The sequence below is a fragment of the Ranitomeya imitator genome, chromosome 3 (genome assembly GCF_032444005.1).
Source record: "Ranitomeya imitator isolate aRanImi1 chromosome 3, aRanImi1.pri, whole genome shotgun sequence".
Taxonomy (NCBI): Eukaryota; Metazoa; Chordata; class Amphibia; order Anura; family Dendrobatidae; genus Ranitomeya; species Ranitomeya imitator.
The window spans coordinates 824,160,629-824,187,576 of NC_091284.1; the positions used below are offsets into that span (position 1 = coordinate 824,160,629).

At 44.5% G+C, this 26,948-nt stretch overlaps 1 protein-coding gene across 4 annotated transcripts in view; it reads right to left on the reverse strand.

Moving 5' to 3' along the window:
- Positions 1 to 3,263: 3,263 nt before the first annotated feature.
- The window catches only part of LOC138671319 (zinc finger protein 771-like), a 41,104-nt gene continuing 17,419 nt past the window's right edge, over positions 3,264 to 26,948 (reverse strand). For 2 of the 4 annotated variants that reach the window (XM_069759405.1, XM_069759404.1), the window contains exons 4-11: positions 13,913 to 14,030; positions 13,741 to 13,838; positions 13,507 to 13,585; positions 12,275 to 12,363; positions 11,521 to 11,617; positions 11,321 to 11,400; positions 10,815 to 10,911; positions 3,264 to 5,516 (exon numbers count right to left, since the gene is read on the reverse strand). In XM_069759405.1, coding sequence (XP_069615506.1) covers positions 4,816 to 5,516; positions 10,815 to 10,911; positions 11,321 to 11,400; positions 11,521 to 11,617; positions 12,275 to 12,363; positions 13,507 to 13,585; positions 13,741 to 13,838; positions 13,913 to 14,030 — 1,359 coding nt within the window. In that variant the 3' untranslated portion in view covers positions 3,264 to 4,815. Of the gene's footprint in view, positions 5,517 to 10,814; positions 10,912 to 11,320; positions 11,401 to 11,520; positions 11,618 to 12,274; positions 12,364 to 13,494; positions 13,586 to 13,740; positions 13,839 to 13,912; positions 14,031 to 26,948 lie in introns of all 4 variants that reach the window. The other 2 variants (XM_069759403.1, XM_069759402.1) reach the window with 1 other exon arrangement.

Here is a 26,948-nt window from a genome sequence, read left to right on the forward strand (position 1 = left end):
TAGGTTGGGAATACCTTAGGTTGACGAGTGTGGTCCCTTTAAGAGGGAGGGAGAACACGAGTGCGCCCTCTAAGCATAGTTCCCGGTCCTACAACTGAACCTTGGTGGACACCAACACATGGGGGCGAGATGAAGAGGTGGTGTGGGAGACACTGAATGTCCTGTTAGGTATGAGGAGATCCAACAAAGGGCCAAGTCTGTAATGTCAACAGATCAGAACGTCTCTAGTGACAGGGAATGGTCCACTGTGTCAAAGACAGATGCCAGGTCCAGGTGAAGGCGGAGGACAAACTGGCGCCGTTTTCATTTGGTGGTTAGTAAGTCGTTGGTGACTTTAGTCAGGGCAATTTCAGTGGAGTGGTGTGACCGGAAGTCAGATTGTACGCGGTCAAAGAGGGAGCAAGAGGAGAGGTGGGAGGACAGTTCAAAATGGACGTGTTGTTCCAGTAGTTTGGAGACATAGGGGAGAAATGATGTGGGGCGATAGGTAGACACAGAGGATGGGTCAAGGTTGGGCTTTTTGAAGGTGGGTATGATCGAGGTATGTTTCAATCAGGATGGAAGACACCAGTTGAAAGTGACAGGTTGAAGAGGTGGGTTATGCTTGTGATGAAGACTGTGGTAAAATTTGGAATGAGGTGGAACGTTATTGTGTCATGTTCACAGGTGGTGACGCAAAGTATTCAGCCGAGATTAGAGGGAGGGAGAACTGGTGGAAGCAGGAAAGAATTGAAAGTACTGAATAGCTGTTTAGGGTTGTGAGACAGGTATGATATGAGGGATGGGAAGTCGGTTTGTTTTGCTTCAGTCAGAATTTGAGGAGCATTTTTACAACTTCTGTTACTGGACGGGCAACTCCGCTCTTTCTTTGGCAGCCATACAATGGTACGCTTTGTAGATGAGGGCCAGAAAGAACATGTGCTCAAGTGGATGACAAGCGCTGTATCAAGTGGCTTCTGCTCCTCTTCCTCCACCTTAACATCACACACAGTACAGTCCTCAGTGGTGGCACCCCCCCCATTAACCATTTTTTCCCCCACATCACAACTCTCCAAGCGCCCAACTGGCTGTGGGGACCACAGATGGGCCATTCTGCAGAGCTGTTCACACATTCTATTCCATGGGTATCAGAGGTCTGCTCTAAACATTCACAGAGTCAAGTTTAGGAAATCATCTGCACCGACAGCCAAATTTTTTCGAAGATCTATGGCCGGACGAAGTTTTGTCAGAATAAACCAAACCCTCTTCAACAGACGTTAACCCCGTTGGGTGAAAGTGATCCATTTGTGACGAGACTCAGATATTTGAGGCGCCCGCAGACTGTACTGTGCTGTCAAGAAAGGAAGAGGAGGAGGGTGACTCAGGGCGAGGACTGGGAGAACAGAGAGGATGACAATGAGGTAGTAGATCATATTTGTTTTAAACCCCGAGGCATGCAGCTGAGTAGCTCAGCAGAGGAGGATGAAGATGAGGTTAAGTACACACAGAGTTATGCAAATACGACAATCAATGCATCCTGAGGCAAAACTCTTGCAGTGGACAGAATGGTTCGCGGTTCTGCAGTTGCTTAGCTTGGGTCCTTTTTTGCATATGCATGCTGTCAACCTTTTTAAAAACAACCCAGTAGAGTAAAAAAACAACAACATAATTTCAGTACTACATGCATGACCTGCCACGTGCATGATCAACATGCAACTATTCAAAATGAGTCTTTGAAACATTCCACTGCCTCCTGAGCCATAATGTACAGGCTGTGGTCACCAACCTCAGCGCTGACGATCTGGCTACTTATGCCGTAGAAATAAATCAATCATGTCCGTCAGGACAGCTTCGCCTAGTCCCATCAGAGCCTGGATCCCATTCCCTCCCGCACAAGCTCACTTTCTACTTTCTCTATGCTGATGACACCCAATTATACACATCTCCTGACATCACCCCAGTATTACTACAGATACCAGTGATTATCTGTCCGCTGTCTCTAACATCACGTCCTCCCTCTATTGGAAATGGAATCTCTCCAAAACTGAACTTCTTGCATTTTCCCCCTCTACCAGAAACTGCCATTTCCTTGGGTGGTTCCATTACTCCCCTGCAGCACGCCCGCTGTCTTGGGATTATAGTGGATACAGAAATTTCCTTTATTTCCTATATCTGATCACTCCCTCGCTCATGTCACCTGCATCTTAAAAACTTCTCCAGAATCCGACCTTTTCTCGCCATTGAAAATGCAAAAACCCTTACTAACGCCCTTGGTCATTCTCATCTGGACTATTGCATCTCTTATTGATTGGTCTCCCACTAGCCAAACTTTATCCTAACGTGTCTTTAATGCGACAGCTAGGATCATATTACTGTTCAGCAGCTTCACAGATGCCTCTACCCTGTGCCAGTCATTGCACTGGTTACCCATCTGCTAAAGAGTCCGATATAAACGTATAACTCTCACCCACAAAGCTCTTCACAGTTCTGCACCACAATTCATCTCCTCCTCATCCATCAACCTACACGTGCTTTCCGTTCTGCAACTGATCTGCGACTAACATCCTTCATAATCCAGGCATTGAACCTGTCTAAAAAGACTTCTCTCGTGCTGCACCAGTTTTCTGGAATGCACTACCCCGGACGATCTGACGAATACCAAGCACCCACGTTTTGAAGTGAGCTCTTTAGATAAGCCTATCACCTCACTTCACTTATCGAACGCTTCCCTGCTCCGTGCTTTCAGTAGCACTTGATAAGTGTCCTTAGATCCTGGCTGATGGATCATGCCACTTTATATCATAACCCATTATTATAATGGTGTCCGGATCGTGCATGACAAGCACTTTTTACCTATTGTGTCCCCCCCCCCATTTCCGCATAAACTGTAAGCTTGCGAGCAGCCGGACCCAAGTATATTTTTGCACCAATTTTTTTTTATTGCGGCCCCATGAATGTAGCCAGTACAGCAACTACATTCCCAGTCTCAGGGCAGAAGCGTTGAGCAGAAATAGAGAAGAGACAACATACATGTTACAGCACGAGGAGTTAGGATTCAGGCTGGATACAACGGATAATTGCAGTCTGAGGACGTTAGAACTAATGCATAATAGTTCGGGATCAGTCGACAAAGTGATGAAGGTCCTAATTCTGGAAGGGTTCACTGCTTGTATTCTGACTTCATACAGATAGGTCCGGAAATCTTTCGCCAGTGACCGAATCTTTGTGATTTCAGCTCTGCAGGCCGCTATTTTGGATTTAAAATGAGACAACTGAGACGCGACTGAAGTGGAGACTTTCAGGTTTAATTAAAGGGGAAGAACAAAACATTTAGGAATAGCAGCCATTTTTCTACAAAGCCTCCTCATTTCAGGGCCTCAAAAGTAATTGGACAAATAAACTTTACCATAAATAAAATGTTCATGTTTAATACTTTGTGGAGAATCCTTTGCAGCAATGACGGTCTGAAGTCTGGAGGCCATGGACCTCACCCATCGCTGGTGTCCTCCTGAGTGAGGCTTTGTCATTTTGCAGTGTCTTCAGTTCTTGCTTGTTTGTGGCTCTTCTGCCTGTGAAATGCATCTCGATGGAGCCGAGATCTGGTGATGACTCGGCCATTGCGGAATGTTCTTCTTTGCAGTATGTTTTGGGTCATTGTCCATCTGTCCAGTGACGCGCCGTTCAATCAACCTGTCTGCATTTAGGAGAATCTAAGCAGAAAGCATTGCCCTGTACACATAGGATTCATCCGGCTGCTTCTGTCCCCAGTGACAATATCAGTAGATATTAGCGACGCGGTGCCATTGGAAGCCATGCATGTCCGCGCCATCACACCTCCGCCATATTTTACAGAGGGTGTGCTGAGGATCATGAGCCGTTTCGAGCCCTCTCCAGAATTTCTCCTTCTCATCATTCTGGTACAGGTTGATCCTAGTTTTACTTTTCCAGAACTGGACGGTTTCTTTAGATCTTTTTTTGGCAAAGTCTAATCTGGCCTTTCTATTTTTGATTAATGGTTTGCACCTTGTGGTGACCTTCTGTATTTGCTCTCATGAAGTCTTCTCTTTATTGTAGATTCAGATACTGAAACACCCTGAAGAGTGTTCAATTGGGTGGACATTGTAAAGGATTCTGCGATCATTCACCACTATTGTCTTCCGTGGATGTCCAGGACTTTTGAGTTCCTGAGCTCCCCAGTATGCGTTTTGTTTTTCAGCAGAATTAGCCGCTCCTAACATTTCTGCTCACTTTCTGAGGAATTCTTTTTTCAGCCTAACGGTGCTGTTTCTTTGCCATTAAGAACTCCTTTTGACCGCATGTTGTAGGTTCACAGCAACAGCTTCCAAATGCCACACCAGGAATCCGCCCCAGACCTGTTACCTCCTTAACTGATGATTGATTAATGAGGAAAAAGCCAATGCAGCCCATTAAAGATCTTTTCAGATAATTATCCAATTATTTTTGGTCCCTTGAAAAAGAGGCAGCTATATATTAAAGAGCTGCAATTCCTAAACCGTTCCTCTAATTGGGATGTGAATAGCCTCAAATTAAAGCTGACACTTGGCACGTTAAGTCCATATTGAATATATAACTGGGTTTTGAATATGTTTTGGTAAACAGCTGAAATGCCAAAACTTGTGTCACTGTTCAATTATTAAGTTTGGGTTGGGCCAGGCCTGGCTTTTTGATTTTAGTACACCTCTGCCCGCAGTCCTCCACCAAATTAAGAGTGGACGTTCAACAAATTTTCAATGAATTTTTTCGTTTGGTTCAAAACCGTTGGAAATGTTTTGTTGGCTTCCAATTCCACTTTTTACCAGGGTTATAACATTGAAATTACTTGTGTTCTCTGTGGGTTGGCCAATGTCTCACCAGTGCTTTTTTGGTGGTGAAGGCCTTGTCGCATAGCGAACAGGAGAACATCTTCAGCCCCGTGTGGGTTAGCTTATGTGTGGTGAGGGTAGACCTGTGGGAAAATGATTTACCGCATTCAGAACATGGATAAGGCCGTTCCCCTGTGTGAGTTCTCTCGTGCTCCGCAAGGAGCGATCTCCCTGTAAAAGTCTTCCCGCACTCTGCGCATGGGAACGGTTTCTCTCCGGTATGAAGGTATCGGTGTTTGTCGTGTGCAGATTTCTGGGCAAAGCATTTACCGCAATCAAAGCAGCAGAACGGCTTCTCCCCTGTGTGCAGTCTCATGTGGTTAACGTACGTGGACCTCATGGTGAAGCTCTGGCCACATTCTGAACATGAGAAAGGCTTGCTGCCTGTGTGCGTCCTCTCGTGGTCCAAAACGGTGGATCTGTGGGCAAATCTCTGCGCGCAGTAGGAACAGGCGAACGGCTTCTCTCCTGTGTGGATCCTATTGTGGTCGGCAAGTGACGTTTTATGTTTGAAGCACCTTCCGCAGTCCTTACAGGTGTAGGGCGCCTCTCCCGTGTGCGTCCTTCTGTGTCTAATCAGCTTTGATTTAAAGGGAAATCCTTTACCACAATCACTACATGAGTAGATGTTACTGTAACGGGACGATGCCGAACCTGCGAGAGGCAAAGACAGAAAAATTAGCCATTTTAGTAATTTTTCAGGTTTATTATTTGATTCTAGGGCTAAAAGAGTCAAGTCCAAAAATGCAGCAGCCACATGGACAATGGGAACATGTAATCTGGAGATGTTCGCTGATTCTATGGGAGAGTGGTGTGGGCATGCTCTCATACCTGTGCAGAGGTCATTGTGCAGGGAGAGGGGAGTGAATGAGCTGTGACATTCCCTATTGTGTGAGCCTGTGTTATCTACTGAATATAGAGGTGTTAGGAGTTATTGTACAGGAGGAGGAGGTGGTGAGCTGTGATATCACCTATTGTGAATGGTGGATCCTGTGTTATCTACTGTATATAGAGGTGTTATCAGCCATTGTACAGGACGAGGTGAGCTGTGACATCACCTATTGTGAATGGTGGATCCCATGTTATCTACTGTATATAGAGGTGTTATCAGTCATTGTACAGGACGAGGAGGTGAGCTGTGACATCACCTATTGTGAATGGTGGATCCTGTGTTATCCACTGTATATAGAGGTGTTATCAGCCATTGTACAGGTTGAGGAGGTGAGCTGTGACATCACCTTTTGTGAATGGTGGATCCTGTGTTATCTACAGTTGTGCTCAAAAGTTTACATGCCCCTGTAGAATTTTTGCTTTCTTGGCCTTTGTTCAGAGAATGTGAATGAGAACACCAAAACTTTTTCTCCACTCATGGTTAGTGGTTGGGTGAAGCCATTTATTGTCAGACTACTGTGTTTCCCTGATCAAAAGTTCACATACTCTGGTGATTTTGGCCTGATAACATGCACAGAAGTTGACACAAATGGGTGTGAATGGCTACTAAAAGTAACATCCTCATCTGTGACCTGTTTGCTTGTAATCAGTGTGTGTGTACAGTACAGACCAAAAGTTTGGACACACCTTCTCCTTTAAAGAGTTTTCTGTATTTTCATGACTATGAAAATTGTACATTCACACTGAAGGCATCAAAACTATGAATTAACACATGTGGAATTATATACTTAACAAAAAAGTGTGAAACAACTGAAATTATGTCTTATATTCTAGGTTCTTCAAAGTAGCCACCTTTTGCTTTAATGACTGCTTTGCACACTCTTGGCATTCTCTTGATGAGCTTCAAGAGGTAGTCACCGGGAATGGTTTTCACTTCACAGGTGTGCCCTGTCAGGTTTAATAAGTGGGATTTCTTGCCTTATAAATGGGGTTGGGACCATCAGTTGTGTTGTGCACAAGTCTGGTGGATACACAGCTGATAGTCCTACTGAATAGACTGTTAGAATTTGTATTATGGCAAGAAAAAAGCAGCTAAGTAAAGAAAAACGAGTGGCCATCATTACTTTAAGAAATGAAGGTCAGTCAGTCCGAAAAATTGGGAAAACTTTGAAAGTGTCCCCAAGTGCAGAGGCAAAAACCATCAAGCGCTACAAAGAAACTGTCTCACATGAGGACCGCCCCAGGAAAGGAAGACCAAGAGTCACCTCTGCTTCTGAGGATAAGTTTATCCGAGTCACCAGCCTCAGAAATCGCAGGTTAACAGCAGCTCAGATTAGAGACCAGGTCAATGCCACACAGAGTTCTAGCAGCAGACACATCTCTACAACAACTGTTAAGAGGAGACTTTGTGCAGCAGGCCTTCATGGTAAAATAGCTGCTAGGAAACCACTGCTAAGTACAGGCAACAAGCAGGAGAGACTTGTTTGGGCTAAAGAACACAAGGATTGGACATTAGACCAGTGGGAATCTGTGCTTTGGTCTGATGAGTCCAAATTTGAGATCTTTGGTTCCAACCACCGTGTCTTTGTGCGACGCAGAAAAGGTGAACGGATGGACTCTACATGCCTGGTTCCCACCGTGAAGCATGGAGGAGGAGGTGTGATGGTGTGTGGGGGGGGGGGGGGGGGCTTTGCTGGTGACACTGTTGGGGATGTATTCAAAACTGAAGGCATACTGAACCAGCATGGCTACCACAGCATCTTGCAGCGGCATGCTATTCCATCCGGTTTGCGTTTAGTTGGACCATCATTTATTTTTCAACAGGACAATGACCCCAAACACACCTCCAGGCTGTGTAAAGGCTATTTGACCAAGAAGGAGAGTGATGGGTGCTAGGCCAGATGACCTGGCCTCCACAGTCACCAGACCTGAACCCAATCGAGATGGTTTGGGGTGAGCTGGACCGCAGAGTGAAGGCAAAAGGGCCAACAAGTGCTAAGCATCTCTGGGAACTCCTTCAAGATTGTTGGAAGACCATTCCCAGTGACTACCTCTTGAAGCTCATCAAGAGAATGCCAAGAGTGTGCAAAGCAGTCATCAAAGCAAAAGGTGGCTACTTGGAAGAACCTAGAATATAAGACATATTTTCAGTAGTTTCACACTTTTTTGTTAAGTATATAATTCCACATGTGTTAATTCATAGTTTTGATGCCTTCAGTGTGAATTTACAATTTACATAGTCATGAAAATACAGAAAAATCTTTAAATGAGAAGGTGTGTCCAAACTTTTGGTCTGTACTGTATAAAAGCCGAGTGAGGTTCTGGGATCCAGACACTCTTGCATCTTTCATCCAGCCACTGACGTTTCTGGATTGTGAGTCATGGGGAAAGCAAAAGAATTGTCAACGGATCTTTGGGGAAAGGTAGTTGAACTGTATAAAACAGGAAAGGAACACAAAAACATATCCGAGGAACTGATAATGCCAGTCAGCAGCGTTCAAACTGTGATTAACAAATGGAAAATCAGAGGCTCTGTAAAAACAAAACCACAGTCAGGTAGACCAACAAAAATGTCGTCCTCAACTGCCAGGAAAACTGTTTGGGATGCAAAGAAAAACCCATAAAATGACATCAGCTGAAATACAGGACTCTGAAAACTAGCGGTGTGGCTGTTACAAGATGCACAATAAGGAGACACTTGAAGGAAAATGGGCTGTATGGTCGAGTCTCCAGAAGAAAGCCATTACTGTGCAAATGACACAAAGTATCTAGCCTATAATACACAAAACAGCAGAGACAAGCCTCTGAAATGAGGCAAAAATGGAACTTTTTGGCCACAACCATAAACATTACATTTAGAGAGAGCTGAACAAGGCCTATGATGAAAGGATCGCTGATGTTTTGGGGATGTGTGAGCTACAAAGGCACAGGAAACTTGGTCAAAGTTGAAGGAAAGATGAATGCAGCACGTTATCAGCAAATACTGGAGGCAAATTTGCCCTCATCAGCCCAGAAGCTGTGCATTGGACGTACTTGGACGTTCCAACATGTCAACGATCCAAAACACAAGGCCAAGTCGACCTGTCATTGGCTACAGCAGAACACAGTGAAGGGTTCTGGAGTGGCCATCTCAGTCTCCTGACCTCAGTATCATTGAGCCACTCTGGGAAGATCTCAAGCACACAGTTCATGCTAGACAGCCCAGGAATTTACAGGAACTGGAGGCTTTTTGCCAAGAAGAGTGGGCAACTTTACCATCTGAGAAAATAAAGAACCTCATCCACAACTACCACAAAAGACTTCAAGCTGTCCTTGATGTTAGAGGGGGCAATACATGGTATTAAGAAATGGGATATAGAAACTTTTGATCGGGGTTATTATGATTTAAAAAGAGAAAACAGTAGCCTGACAGTAAATGGCTTCACCCAACCACTAACCATGAGTGGAGAAAAAGTTTTGGTATTATCATTCATATTCTCTGAAAAAAGGCCAAGAAAGAAAAAATTCTGCTGGGGTATGTAAACTTTTGAGCACAACTGTACTGTATATAGAGGGGTTATCAGTCATTGTAGAGGTGGAGATGATCTGTGATATCACCTATTGTGATTTTAGAAATACATGTTGTAGCTCATGTTCATTAGTACCGTAATTAGTGGGGGTCCGAGTCCTGATAACTTTACTGATTGTTCAAAGTAAAGTTTAGGGGGGAGATTTTATCTTCCCTGTTTCTGTTATTATTTGGGGGGACAGTAGGTACCTGCACATTGCTGGTTATCTGCCTCTGAAACCTGATATTCCTGGACATGTTAGTTACTATACGTTTATGTTCTCCATTTGACCCCAATGAAGAGGTTGTGAGGTTAGTGAACACCACACTGCTGGGGCCAAATCCGCCTCAGCCTCATCTCAGAAATCTACCAGGAGAGCATAGATCTGTCATTGTAGAGGGGATCCGCTCTGCACCTGCTCATCTCAGAAATCTACCAGGAGAGCATAGGTCTGTCATTGTAGAGGGGATCCGCTCTGCACCTTCTCATCTCAGAAATCTACCAGGAGAGCATAGATCTGTCATTGTAGAGGGGATCCGCTCTGCACCTGCTCATCTCAGAAATCTACCAGGAGAGCATAGGTCTGTCATTGTAGAGGGGATCCGCTCTGCACCTTCTCATCTCAGAAATCTACCAGGAGAGCATAGATCTGTCATTGTAGAGGGGATCCGCTCTGCACCTGCTCATCTCAGAAATCTACCAGGAGAGCATAGGTCTGTCATTGTAGAGGGGATCCGCTCTGCACCTTCTCATCTCAGAAATCTACCAGGAGAGCATAGATCTGTCATTGTAGAGGGGATCCGCTCTGCACCTGCTCATCTCAGAAATCTACCAGGAGAGCATAGATCTGTCAATGTAGAGGGGATCCGCTCTGCACCTTCTCATCTCAGAAATCTACCAGGAGAGCATAGATCTGTCATTGTAGAGGGGATCCGCTCTGCACCTTCTCATCTCAGAAATCTACCAGGAGAGCATAGGTCTGTCATTGTAGAGGGGATCCGCTCCACACCTTCTCATCTCAGAAATCTACCTGGAGAGCATAGATCTGTCATTGTAGAGGGGATCCGCTCTGCACATTCTCATCTCAGAAATCTACCAGGAGAGCATAGGTCTGTCATTGTAGAGGGGATCCGCTCTGCACCTTCTCATCACAGAAATCTACCCGGGGAGCATAGATCTGTCATTGTAGAGGGGGATCCACTCCGCACTTTCCCGCAGTCACAGCCGACCCATAATCTGTCTAATGGGTGATGGAAGAGTAACACACATGTTCTGGGAGTGTAGTTGGCGAGAGGTTCTGGAAGCTATGGAGATCCACGAGGGGGCTCCACGATATTAATAAATACTCATCAATACCAGGTCTTCACTAGATCATATCCAGCCCGGTCCACCTCTCTCGGTGTCGGCCCCCTTGCTATATTCTGAAGCTGGAGGGCTGTAAGACTATTTCTATGTGCTAAATGCTCCCCAATTTCTTGACCCCCCATGTCTGTACTTAGAAGCGGTGACCCACCTGTGGTAATATTTGCAGACTTCTTCCTTTTACGCTGCTGTTCTTCCCATATTTCCACTTCTTCGTCTTCTACTTTGATAATTTTTAAGCTTCCGTCCTAAACAGACAAAAGTACGATGTGAAGAGAAGAGAAACCAATGACATGACGGGAGCTTCCCTTATTCCGGGGTCTTTCTGTCACAGCCCTCAAAAAGGGCTGGAGTTTATACCAGGGTATTGGCCCCCCACCGATCTGATGTCCCATCCTAATGATAGCTTTTCTATATCTTGCGATTAGATATTTTCCAGAGCAAATCCGCACAAAAAATATATTTAAAAAATCTGCAACGTAAGGTTGGTGCTCGTTACCTGTGGATTTTGCAAAGCGTGAAATCTCCATCAGGTCCATTTCCTCTGTGGGTTTTTTGTTGCTGCAAATTTGGTAAAATCTTCGACTACACTACAAACTGATCACTCGCTAATCCAGACAGAAAATGAGCAGCAATAACCGCCAGGCGTGCACTTACCCTTAGTTCATCGCTGCCGTCCTTCTGCGGGGGGTCCGGTCTGGGATAGATCTCAGAGGCGTTTCCCATACTGAACTCATCTGTGGGGGGGACACACAATCAGGGAATGTATGGTGAATATGTTTTACTGTTTTTGACCTTCACTTCTGCGTAAGTCTCACAGTCCCCTAATAGGGGCATAGAAGGGGGTCATCGCTCACCTGGATCTACACACGTAGTACTCGTTTCCTCGTACGGATCATCCCCCAAAATTTCCAGGTCTTCCTCTTCTACTTTTATCACTTTTATGTCTCTGTCCTAAATAGAACAAATTGATTCAGACTGCAGATAGCGCTGTCCCAGAATGACGTCTTCCAGGAACAGCGCCTCCACTGTCCATAGGATCTCTCCGGTATTACAGCTCAGCTCTATGGAAGCGTATAGAACTGAGCAGCAATGCCACATACAACCTGTGGGCAGGGGTGGAGCTGAATTTCTAATTCCCTAATTGTGCAAAGATTCTACATAAAAAAACCCATAAATAATAAGTATATGGGACCAGCAAATTAATGATTCTGCCATGTGCCCCATCAGCCATAATGCTAATTGCACAGCGATTATGTGGCACATTGATATGGATGATGGGAAACAGCGACGAGCTGGGGGTCTTGTCATGGGAGAAGGAGAAATTACATTGTCAGACAGCTCCGGAGCTGAAATCACAGCATTGATAAAACATTGCTTCGCTCTCATTACAATCAATAGGTAACAACGGTACATTCAGAAAGAGAACAGCTCAGTCCAGAAGCCTTAAAGGAGTGTCTGCTAAAAGATCCCATATGGGGTGGAGAAGGACACGGAATCAGGGAACACACAAGGGGGTCCCGCTCTGCCCCCGCAGGGACGCAGCGTATCCACTCTTAGCCTGGACGGTCCCATTATGAGCCTTTCTACCTACTTCTCTTCTCCATATACCTGATGATCCTGCGGGATGGTCTGACTGTACTGGTGGCTCTTGTCCGGACGGGGACACGTTTCTGGTAGGCTTCTCCTACTGGACTCATCTGTAGAGGAAGCAGACAGTGAATGAATACAGCGCACAGTCCACAGCACCTGGGTATATCGGCATCTGCGAGGGCCGGTCGTCAGTCTGGACCCAAAATAAAAGCCGCGGGCACACAACTACTCCAATTAACGTTCATTACTGCACTTTTCTTTGTTTTTTTAACTCCCCTGCTAACAACAGTAAACACATCTCTATTTTTGGACCATGAACACGAGACTTATTTTTTGTGGGACGAGTCGTAGTTTAGAATGACACCATGCTGGCGCTGGAATTTGTACCGTGGAGCTGATGGTTTTATTGGCAGAGTTTTGGGGTCTGTACGTGATAATTCGATCCTTTCTTATTGCATTTCTTCAGGGCAGAAGCAGAGAACAAAGAACAGCAATTCCGACAATCAAATTAGTTTTCTTTAGGGAATTTATCTTAAACGTAAATAATGTTATACTTTTATAGATCAGACTTTGTGGACGCAGTGATAACAAATATGACTGTGTTTGGTATTTCTTTTTATATTTATTTTTGAACTGGAAATACAAGGGGAGCGACTCAATTATATTTATTTTTTGGAAACCTATTTGGTTAATTTTCACTTATTGTTGAGTCCCTGAATACTTCAATTTTACAGTATATAATAAAAGTCATGATCCGCTATCGAGCCCAACTTTAGGGCTTCACAGGCGCACCATGATGGATAATAAGTGGGCCGTTATCCTGCCCCCCAGCTGCTATGGTCTCCCCTTCACATGAGCAATATACTGGAGATTTACGGACCTAAATACACTGAAAAACTAGAAACATGTCTGGCGCCAATAAGAGCTGAAGAACAAGCCATCGGCCATGTTTATTCTGGGTTTTAGGAGCGCCTTGCACCCAATTGAAAAGGATGACGACTTCGAGGAAGAGGGATGTGGGTTAGCAAGAAGGGAAACTTAGTGTGATGAATGTGGATACAAAATATTAATATAAAGTAGGAAAGCAATGGTGGAATAAAGGGGATAAAAGCATTATCCATAGTAAATCTGCCGGGCATGAAAAGTACGACCTACCAATGTTTTCCCTGCTAACCCCCATCCACATAATAATAATAACGCACATAAACGTCCCTCATTGTGCCCGCGTCACTGGTCACCTGAATACACACATGTGGGTTTCTCCTCCTCGCACGGATCGTCCCCCGGAGTTTCCTTCTGTTCTACTTTGATATCTTTTATGTCTCCATCCTAAACAGAAAAACGGATTCAGTGTCTGACATCATCCAGAAAAACGTGCGTCTCCGCTCTTCATCTCCTATAACTTCACAATTCGTAGGCAGAAAGCTGAACTTTTTGGCATCAAACACTCGAGTAATAATCAGCACAGCATAATCTTCATCTACCTGATGATCCTGCGGGTCGCTGTCACTTTCCTCTGTAGATTTGTTTAGATCGGCCGGGTTAGGACGTTGCTGTGATGTGTGTTTCGTACTGGACTCATCTATAGAGGATACAGGCAGTGACAGTATACATGGCAGGTTTACAGGAGTTATCATAGGACGTCTGTACTCCTACCCAGAGACGTCAGGGGCGGCGGGGTCTTCATCACAACCTTGTACAGATCCTTGTGTCCTAAATATTCCGACTCCTCTACAGAGAAATAATCAGCGACATCCTGACACCGCACAGGAACCTGATGGATGAAAAGAGACTCATCACCATCATCATCATCCGGACCAAGAATCAACAGCTTATCCTATACTGATCCTGAGTTACATCCTGTATTATACTCCAGAGCTGCACTCACTATTCTGCTGGTGCAGTCACTGTGTACATACATTACTGATCCTGAGTTACATCCTGTATTATACCCCAGAGCTGCACTCACTATTCTGCTGGTGCAGTCACTGTGTACATACATTACATTACTGATCCTGAGTTACATCCTGTATTATACCCCAGAGCTGCACGCACTATTCTGCTGGTGCAGTCACTGTGTACATACATTACATTACTGATTCTGAGTTACATCCTGTATTATACCCCAGAGCTGCGCTCACTATTCTGCTGGTGCAGTCACTGTGTACATACATTACTGTTCCTGAGTTACATCCTGTATTATACCCCAGAGCTGCACTCACTATTCTGCTGGTGCAGTCACTGTGTAAATACATTACATTATTGATCCTGAGTTACATCCGGTATTATACTCCAGAGCTGCACTCACTATTCTGCTGGTGCAGTCACTGTGTACATACATTACATTACTGATCCTGAGTTACAGCCTGTATTATACCCCAGAGCTGCACTCATATTCTGCTGGTGCAGTCACTGTGTACATACATTACATTACTGATCCTGAGTTACATCCTGTATTATACCCCAGAGCTGCACTCACTATTCTGCTGGTGCAGTCACTGTGTACATACATTACTGATCCTGAGTTACATCCTGTATTATACCCCAGAGCTGCACTCACTATTCCGCTGGTGCAGGCACTGAGTACATACATTACTGATCCTGAGTTACATCCTGTATTATACCCCAGAGCTGCACTCACTATTCTGCTGGTGCAGTCACTGTGTACATACATTACATTACTGATCCTGAGTTACAGCCTGTATTATACCCCAGAGCTGCACTCACTATTCTGCTGGTGCAGTCACTGTGTACATACATTACATTACTGATCCTGAGATACATCCTGTATTATACCCCAGAGCTGCACTCACTATTCTGCTGCTGCAGTCACTGTGTACATACATTACATTACTAATCCTGAGTTACATCCTGTATTATACCCCAGAGCTGCACTCACTATTCTGCTGGTGCAGTCACTGTGTACATACATTACATCACTGATCCTGAGTTACATCCTGTATTATACCCCAGAGCTGCACTCACTATTCTGCTGGTGCAGTCACTGTGTACATACATTACATTACTGATCCTGAGTTACATCCTGTATTATACCCCAGAGCTGCACTCACTATTCTGCTGGTGCAGTCACTGCGTACATACATTACATTACTGATCCTGAGTTACATCCTGTATTATACCCCAGAGCTGCGCTCACTATTCTGCTGGTGCAGTCACTGTGTACATACATTACATTACTGTTCCTGAGTTACATCCTGTATTATACCCCAGAGCTGCACTCACTATTCTGCTGGTGCAGTCACTGTGTACATGCATTACATTACTGATCCTGAGTTACCTCCTGTATTATACCCCAGAGCTGCGCTCACTAGTCTGCTGGTGCAGTCACTGTGTACATACATTACATTACTGATCCTGCGTTACCTCCTGTATTATACCCCAGAGCTGCGCTCACTATTCTGCTGGTGCAGTCACTGTGTACATACATTACATCACTGATCCTGAGTTACATCCTGTATTATACTCCAGAGCTGCACTCACTATTCTGCTGGTGCAGTCACTGTGTACATACATTACATTACTGATCCTGAGTTACCTCCTGTATTATACTCCAGAGCTGCACTCACTATTCTGCTGGTGCAGTCACTGTGTACATACATTACTGATCCTGAGTTACCTCCTGTATTATACTCTAGAGCTGCACTCACTATTCTGCTGGTGCAGTCACTGTGTACATACATTACTGATCCTGAGTTACCTCCTGTATTATACTCCAGAGCTGCACTCACTATTCTGCTGGTGCAGTCACTGTGTACATACATTACTGATCCTGAGTTACATCCTGTATTATACCCCAGAGCTGCACTCACTATTCTGCTGGTGCAGTCACTGTGTACATACATTACATTACTGATCCTGAGTTACATCCTGTATTATACCCCAGAGCTGCACTCACTATTCTGCTGGTGCAGTCACTGTGTACATACATTACATTACTGATCCTGAGTTACCTCCTGTATTATACTCCAGAGCTGCGCTCACTATTCTGCTGGTGCAGTCACTGTGTACATACATTACAATACTGTTCCTGAGTTACATCCTGTATTATACCCCAGAGCTGCACTCACTATTCTGCTGGTGCAGTCACTGTGTACATGCATTACATTACTGATCCTGAGTTACCTCCTGTATTATACCCCAGAGCTGCGCTCACTAGTCTGCTGGTGCAGTCACTGTGTACATACATTACATTACTGATCCTGAGTTACCTCCTGTATTATACCCCAGAGCTGCGCTCACTATTCTGCTGGTGCAGTCACTATGTACATACATTACATCACTGATCCTGAGTTACATCCTGTATTATACTCCAGAGCTGCACTCACTATTCTGCTGGTGCAGTCACTGTGTACATACATTACATTACTGATCCTGAGTTACCTCCTGTACTATACTCCAGAGCTGCACTCACTATTCTGCTGGTGCAGTCACTGTGTACATACATTACTGATCCTGAGTTACATCCTGTATTATACCCCAGAGCTGCACTCACTATTCTGCTGGTGCAGTCACTGTGTACATACATTACATCACTGATCCTGAGTTACATCCTGTATTATACCCCAGAGCTGCCCTCACTATTCTGCTGGTGCAGTCACTGTGTACATACATTACATTACTGATCCTGAGTTACATCCTGTATTATACCCCAGAGCTGCACTCACTATTCTGCTGGTGCAGTCACTGTGTACATACATTACATTACTGATCCTGAGTTACATCCTGTATTATACCCCAGAGCTGCGCTCACTATTCTGCTGGTGCAGTCACTGTGTACATACATTACATTACTGTTCCTGAGTTACATCCTGTATTATACCCCAGAGCTGCACTCACTATTCTGCTGGTGCAGTCACTGTGTACATGCATTACATTACTGATCCTGAGTTACCTCCTGTATTATAACCCAGAGCTGCGCTCACTAGTCTGCTGGTGCAGTCACTGTGTACATACATTACATTACTGATCCTGCGTTACCTCCTGTATTATACCCCAGAGCTGCGCTCACTATCCTGCTGGTGCAGTCACTGTGTACATACATTACATCACTGATCCTGAGTTACATCCTGTATTATACTCCAGAGCTGCACTCACTATTCTGCTGGTGCAGTCACTGTGTACATACATTACATTACTGATCCTGAGTTACCTCCTGTATTATACTCCAGAGCTGCACTCACTATTCTGCTGGTGCAGTCACTGTGTACATACATTACTGATCCTGAGTTACCTCCTGTATTATACTCTAGAGCTGCACTCACTATTCTGCTGGTGCAGTCACTGTGTATATACATTACTGATCCTGAGTTACCTCCTGTATTATACTCCAGAGCTGCACTCACTATTCTGCTGGTGCAGTCACTGTGTACATACATTACTGATCCTGAGTTACATCCTGTATTATACCCCAGAGCTGCACTCACTATTCTGCTGGTGCAGTCACTGTGTACATACATTACATTACTGATCCTGAGTTACATCCTGTATTATACCCCAGAGCTGCACGCACTATTCTGCTGGTGCAGTCACTGTGTACATACATTACTGATTCTGAGTTACATCCTGTATTATACCCCAGAGCTGCGCTCACTATTCTGCTGGTGCAGTCACTGTGTACATACATTACTGTTCCTGAGTTACATCCTGTATTATACCCCAGAGCTGCACTCACTATTCTGCTGGTGCAGTCACTGTGTACATACATTACATTACTGATCCTGAGTTACATCCTGTATTATACCCCAGAGCTGCACGCACTATTCTGCTGGTGCAGTCACTGTGTACATACATTACTGATTCTGAGTTACATCCTGTATTATACCCCAGAGCTGCACTCACTATTCTGCTGGTGCAGTCACTGTGTAAATACATTACATTATTGATCCTGAGTTACATCCGGTATTATACTCCAGAGCTGCACTCACTATTCTGCTGGTGCAGTCACTGTGTACATACATTACATTACTGATCCTGAGTTACAGCCTGTATTATACCCCAGAGCTGCACTCACTATTCTGCTGGTGCAGTCACTGTGTACATACATTACATTACTGATCCTGAGTTACATCCTGTATTATACCCCAGAGCTGCACTCACTATTCTGCTGGTGCAGTCACTGTGTACATACATTACATTACTAATCCTGAGTTACATCCTGTATTATACCCCAGAGCTGCACTCACTATTCTGCTGGTGCAGTCACTGTGTACATACATTACATCACTGATCCTGAGTTACATCCTGTATTATATTCCAGAGCTGCACTCACTATTCTGCTGGTGCAGTCACTGTGTACATACATTACATCACTGATCCTGAGTTACATCCTGTATTATACCCCAGAGCTGCACTCACTATTCTGCTGGTGCAGTCACTGTGTACATACATTACATTACTGATCCTGAGTTACATCCTGTATTATACCCCAGAGCTGCACTCACTATTCTGCTGGTGCAGTCACTGTGTACATACATTACATTACTGATCCTGAGTTACATCCTGTATTATACCCCAGAGCTGCGCTCACTATTCTGCTGGTGCAGTCACTGTGTACATACATTACATTACTGATCCTGAGTTACCTCCTGTATTATACTCCAGAGCTGCACTCACTATTCTGCTGGTGCAGTCACTGTGTACATACATTACTGATCCTGAGTTACCTCCTGTATTATACTCTAGAGCTGCACTCACTATTCTGCTGGTGCAGTCACTGTGTACATACATTACTGATCCTGAGTTACCTCCTGTATTATACTCCAGAGCTGCACTCACTATTCTGCTGGTGCAGTCACTGTGTACATACATCACTGATCCTGAGTTACATCCTGTATTATACCCCAGAGCTGCACTCACTATTCTGCTGGTGCAGTCACTGTGTACATACATTACATTACTGATCCTGAGTTACATCCTGTATTATACCCCAGAGCTGCACTCACTATTCTGCTGGTGCAGTCACTGTGTACATTACATTACTGATCCTGAGTTACCTCCTGTATTATACCCCAGAGCTGCGCTCACTAGTCTGCTGGTGCAGTCACTGTGTACATACATTACATTACTGATCCTGCGTTACCTCCTGTATTATACCCCAGAGCTGCGCTCACTATTCTGCTGGTGCAGTCACTGTGTACATACATTACATCACTGATCCTGAGTTACATCCTGTATTATACTCCAGAGCTGCGCTCACTATTCTGCTGGTGCAGTCACTGTGTACATACATTACATTACTGATCCTGAGTTACATCCTGTATTATACCCCAGAGCTGCACTCACTATTCTGCTGGTGCAGTCACTGTGTACATACATTACATTACTGATCCTGAGTTACATCCTGTATTATACCCCAGAGCTGCGCTCACTATTCTGCTGGTGCAGTCACTGTGTACATACATTACATTACTGTTCCCGAGTTACATCCTGTATTATACCCCAGAGCTGCACTCACTATTCTGCTGGTGCAGTCACTGTGTACATGCATTACATTACTGATCCTGAGTTACCTCCTGTATTATACCCCAGAGCTGCGCTCACTAGTCTGCTGGTGCAGTCACTGTGTACATACATTACATTACTGATCCTGCGTTACCTCCTGTATTATACCCCAGAGCTGCGCTCACTATTCTGCTGGTGCAGTCACTGTGTACATACATTACATCACTGATCCTGAGTTACATCCTGTATTATACTCCAGAGCTGCACTCACTATTCTGCTGGTGCAGTCACTGTGTACATACATTACATTACTGATCCTGAGTTACCTCCTGTATTATACTCCAGAGCTGCACTCACTATTCTGCTGGTGCAGTCACTGTGTACATACATTACTGATCCTGAGTTACCTCCTGTATTATACTCTAGAGCTGCACTCACTATTCTGCTGGTGCAGTCACTGTGTACATACATTACTGATCCTGAGTTACCTCCTGTATTATACTCCAGAGCTGCACTCACTATTCTGCTGGTGCAGTCACTGTGTACATACATTACTGATCCTGAGTTACATCCTGTATTATACCCCAGAGCTGCACTCACTATTCTGCTGGTGCAGTCACTGTGTACATACATTACATTACTGATCCTGAGTTACATCCTGTATTATACCCCAGAGCTGCACTCACTATTCTGCTGGTGCAGTCACTGTGTACATACATTACATTACTGATCCTGAGTTACCTCCTGTATTATACTCCAGAGCTGCGCTCACTATTCTGCTGGTGCAGTCACTGTGTACATACATTACAATACTGTTCCTGAGTTACATCCTGTAACATAGTAACATAGTAACATAGTTAGTAAGGCCGAAAAAAGACATTTGTCCATCCAGTTCAGCCTATATTCCATCATAATAAATACCCAGATCTACGTCCTTCTACAGAACCTAATAATTGTATGATACAATATTGTTCTGCTCCAGGAAGACATCCAGGCCTCTCTTGAACCCCTCGACTGAGTTCGCCATCACCACCTCCTCAGGCAAGCAATTCCAGATTCTCACTGCCCTAACAGTAAAGAATCCTCTTCTATGTTGGTGGAAAAACCTTCTCTCCTCCAGACGCAAAGAATGCCCCCTTGTGCCCGTCACCTTCCTTGGTATAAACAGATCCTCAGCGAGATATTTGTATTGTCCCCTTATATACTTATACATGGTTATTAGATCGCCCCTCAGTCGTCTTTTTTCTAGACTAAATAATCCTAATTTCGCTAATCTATCTGGGTATTGTAGTTCTCCCATCCCCTTTATTAATTTTGTTGCCCTCCTTTGTACTCTCTCTAGTTCCATTATATCCTTCCTGAGCACCGGTGCCCAAAACTGGACACAGTACTCCATGTGCGGTCTAACTAGGGATTTGTACAGAGGCAGTATAATGCTCTCATCATGTGTATCCAGACCTCTTTTAATGCACCCCATGATCCTGTTTGCCTTGGCAGCTGCTGCCTGGCACTGGCTGCTCCAGGTAAGTTTATCATTAACTAGGATCCCCAAGTCCTTCTCCCTGTCAGATTTACCCAGTGGTTTCCCGTTCAGTGTGTAATGGTGATATTGATTCCCTCTTCCCATGTGTATAACCTTACATTTATCATTGTTAAACCTCATCTGCCACCTTTCAGCCCAAGTTTCCAACTTATCCAGATCCATCTGTAGCAGAATACTATCTTCTCTTGTATTAACTGCTTTACATAGTTTTGTATCATCTGCAAATATCGATATTTTACTGTGTAAACCTTCTACCAGATCATTAATGAATATGTTGAAGAGAACAGGTCCCAATACTGACCCCTGCGGTACCCTACTGGTCACAGCGACCCAGTTAGAGACTATACCATTTATAACCACCCTCTGCTTTCTATCACTAAGCCAGTTACTAACCCATTTACACACATTTTCCCCCAGACCAAGCATTCTCATTTTGTGTACCAACCTCTTGTGCGGCACGGTATCAAACGCTTTGGAAAAATCGAGATATACCACATCCAATGACTCACCGTGGTCCAGCCTATAGCTTACCTCTTCATAAAAACTGATTAGATTGGTTTGACAGGAGCGATTTCTCATAAACCCATGCTGATATGGAGTTATGCCCATATGTATTATACCCCAGAGCTGCACTCACTATTCTGCTGGTGCAGTCACTGTGTACATGCATTACATTACTGATCCTGAGTTACCTCCTGTATTATACCCCAGAGCTGCGCTCACTAGTCTGCTGGTGCAGTCACTGTGTACATACATTACATTACTGATCCTGAGTTACCTCCTGTATTATACCCCAGAGCTGCGCTCACTATTCTGCTGGTGCAGTCACTATGTACATACATTACATCACTGATCCTGAGTTACATCCTGTATTATACTCCAGAGCTGCACTCACTATTCTGCTGGTGCAGTCACTGTGTACATACATTACATTACTGATCCTGAGTTACCTCCTGTACTATACTCCAGAGCTGCACTCACTATTCTGCTGGTGCAGTCACTGTGTACATACATTACTGATCCTGAGTTACATCCTGTATTATACCCCAGAGCTGCACTCACTATTCTGCTGGTGCAGTCACTGTGTACATACATTACATCACTGATCCTGAGTTACATCCTGTATTATACCCCAGAGCTGCCCTCACTATTCTGCTGGTGCAGTCACTGTGTACATACATTACATTACTGATCCTGAGTTACATCCTGTATTATACCCCAGAGCTGCACTCACTATTCTGCTGGTGCAGTCACTGTGTACATACATTACATTACTGATCCTGAGTTACATCCTGTATTATACCCCAGAGCTGCGCTCACTATTCTGCTGGTGCAGTCACTGTGTACATACATTACATTACTGTTCCTGAGTTACATCCTGTATTATACCCCAGAGCTGCACTCACTATTCTGCTGGTGCAGTCACTGTGTACATGCATTACATTACTGATCCTGAGTTACCTCCTGTATTATAACCCAGAGCTGCGCTCACTAGTCTGCTGGTGCAGTCACTGTGTACATACATTACATTACTGATCCTGCGTTACCTCCTGTATTATACCCCAGAGCTGCGCTCACTATTCTGCTGGTGCAGTCACTGTGTACATACATTACATCACTGATCCTGAGTTACATCCTGTATTATACTCCAGAGCTGCACTCACTATTCTGCTGGTGCAGTCACTGTGTACATACATTACATTACTGATCCTGAGTTACCTCCTGTATTATACTCCAGAGCTGCACTCACTATTCTGCTGGTGCAGTCACTGTGTACATACATTACTGATCCTGAGTTACCTCCTGTATTATACTCTAGAGCTGCACTCACTATTCTGCTGGTGCAGTCACTGTGTATATACATTACTGATCCTGAGTTACCTCCTGTATTATACTCCAGAGCTGCACTCACTATTCTGCTGGTGCAGTCACTGTGTACATACATTACATTACTGATCCTGAGTTACATCCTGTATTATACCCCAGAGCTGCACTCACTATTCTGCTGGTGCAGTCACTGTGTACATACATTACATTACTGATCCTGAGTTACATCCTGTATTATACCCCAGAGCTGCACGCACTATTCTGCTGGTGCAGTCACTGTGTACATACATTACTGATTCTGAGTTACATCCTGTATTATACCCCAGAGCTGCGCTCACTATTCTGCTGGTGCAGTCCCTGTGTACATACATTACTGTTCCTGAGTTACATCCTGTATTATACCCCAGAGCTGCACTCACTATTCTGCTGGTGCAGTCACTGTGTAAATACATTACATTATTGATCCTGAGTTACATCCGGTATTATACTCCAGAGCTGCACTCACTATTCTGCTGGTGCAGTCACTGTGTACATACATTACATTACTGATCCTGAGTTACAGCCTGTATTATACCCCAGAGCTGCACTCACTATTCTGCTGGTGCAGTCACTGTGTACATACATTACATTACTGATCCTGAGTTACATCCTGTATTATACCCCAGAGCTGCACTCACTATTCTGCTGGTGCAGTCACTGTGTACATACATTACATTACTAATCCTGAGTTACATCCTGTATTATACCCCAGAGCTGCACTCACTATTCTGCTGGTGCAGTCACTGTGTACATACATTACATCACTGATCCTGAGTTACATCCTGTATTATATTCCAGAGCTGCACTCACTATTCTGCTGGTGCAGTCACTGTGTACATACATTACATCACTGATCCTGAGTTACATCCTGTATTATACCCCAGAGCTGCACTCACTATTCTGCTGGTGCAGTCACTGTGTACATACATTACATTACTGATCCTGAGTTACATCCTGTATTATACCCCAGAGCTGCACTCACTATTCTGCTGGTGCAGTCACTGTGTACATACATTACATTACTGATCCTGAGTTACATCCTGTATTATACCCCAGAGCTGCGCTCACTATTCTGCTGGTGCAGTCACTGTGTACATACATTACATTACTGATCCTGAGTTACCTCCTGTATTATACTCCAGAGCTGCACTCACTATTCTGCTGGTGCAGTCACTGTGTACATACATTACTGATCCTGAGTTACCTCCTGTATTATACTCTAGAGCTGCACTCACTATTCTGCTGGTGCAGTCACTGAGTACATACATTACTGATCCTGAGTTACCTCCTGTATTATACTCCAGAGCTGCACTCACTATTCTGCTGGTGCAGTCACTGTGTACATACATCACTGATCCTGAGTTACATCCTGTATTATACCCCAGAGCTGCACTCACGATTCTGCTGGTGCAGTCACTGTGTACATACATTACATTACTGATCCTGAGTTACATCCTGTATTATACCCCAGAGCTGCACTCACTATTCTGCTGGTGCAGTCACTGTGTACATTACATTACTGATCCTGAGTTACCTCCTGTATTATACCCCAGAGCTGCGCTCACTAGTCTGCTGGTGCAGTCACTGTGTACATACATTACATTACTGATCCTGCGTTACCTCCTGTATTATACCCCAGAGCTGCGCTCACTATTCTGCTGGTGCAGTCACTGTGTACATACATTACATCACTGATCCTGAGTTACATCCTGTATTATACTCCAGAGCTGCGCTCACTATTCTGCTGGTGCAGTCACTGTGTACATACATTACATTACTGATCCTGAGTTACCTCCTGTATTATACTCCAGAGCTGCACTCACTATTCTGCTGGTGCAGTCACTGTGTACATACATTACTGATCCTGAGTTACCTCCTGTATTATACTCTAGAGCTGCACTCACTATTCTGCTGGTGCAGTCACTGTGTACATACATTACTGATCCTGAGTTACCTCCTGTATTATACTCCAGAGCTGCACTCACTATTCTGCTGGTGCAGTCACTGTGTACATACATCACTGATCCTGAGTTACATCCTGTATTATACCCCAGAGCTGCACTCACTATTCTGCTGGTGTAGTCACTGTGTACATACATTACATTACTGATCCTGAGTTACATCCTGTATTATACCCCAGAGCTGCACTCACTATTCTGCTGGTGCAGTCACTGTGTACATTACATTACTGATCCTGAGTTACCTCCTGTATTATACCCCAGAGCTGCGCTCACTAGTCTGCTGGTGCAGTCACTGTGTACATACATTACATTACTGATCCTGCGTTACCTCCTGTATTATACCCCAGAGCTGCGCTCACTATTCTGCTGGTGCAGTCACTGTGTACATACATTACATCACTGATCCTGAGTTACATCCTGTATTATACTCCAGAGCTGCACTCACTATTCTGCTGGTGCAGTCACTGTGTACATACATTACATTACTGATCCTGAGTTACCTCCTGTATTATACTCCAGAGCTGCACTCACTATTCTGCTGGTGCAGTCACTGTGTACATACATTACTGATCCTGAGTTACCTCCTGTATTATACTCTAGAGCTGCACTCACTATTCTGCTGGTGCAGTCACTGTGTACATACATTACTGATCCTGAGTTACCTCCTGTATTATACTCCAGAGCTGCACTCACTATTCTGCTGGTGCAGTCACTGTGTACATACATCACTGATCCTGAGTTACATCCTGTATTATACCCCAGAGCTGCACTCACTATTCTGCTGGTGCAGTCACTGTGTACATACATTACATTACTGATCCTGAGTTACATCCTGTATTATACCCCAGAGCTGCACTCACTATTCTGCTGGTGCAGTCACTGTGTACATTACATTACTGATCCTGAGTTACATCCTGTATTATACCCCAGAGCTGCGCTCACTATTCTGCTGGTGCAGTCACTGTGTACATACATTACATTACTGTTCCTGAGTTACATCCTGTATTATACCCCAGAGCTGCACTCACTATTCTGCTGGTGCAGTCACTGTGTACATGCATTACATTACTGATCCTGAGTTACCTCCTGTATTATACCCCAGAGCTGCGCTCACTAGTCTGCTGGTGCAGTCACTGTGTACATACATTACATTACTGATCCTGCGTTACCTCCTGTATTATACCCCAGAGCTGCGCTCACTAGTCTGCTGGTGCAGTCACTGTGTACATACATTACATTACTGATCCTGCGTTACCTCCTGTATTATACCCCAGAGCTGCGCTCACTATTCTGCTGGTGCAGTCACTGTGTACATACATTACATCACTGATCCTGAGTTACATCCTGTATTATACTCCAGAGCTGCACTCACTATTCTGCTGGTGCAGTCACTGTGTACATACATTACATTACTGATCCTGAGTTACCTCCTGTATTATACTCCAGAGCTGCACTCACTATTCTGCTGGTGCAGTCACTGTGTACATACATTACTGATCCTGAGTTACCTCCTGTATTATACTCTAGAGCTGCACTCACTATTCTGCTGGTGCAGTCACTGTGTACATACATTACTGATCCTGAGTTACCTCCTGTATTATACTCCAGAGCTGCACTCACTATTCTGCTGGTGCAGTCACTGTGTACATACATTACTGATCCTGAGTTACATCCTGTATTATACCCCAGAGCTGCACTCACTATTCTGCTGGTGCAGTCACTGTGTACATACATTACATTACTGATCCTGAGTTACATCCTGTATTGTACCCCAGAGCTGCACTCACTATTCTGCTGGTGCAGTCACTGTGTACATACATTACATTACTGATCCTGAGTTACCTCCTGTATTATACTCCAG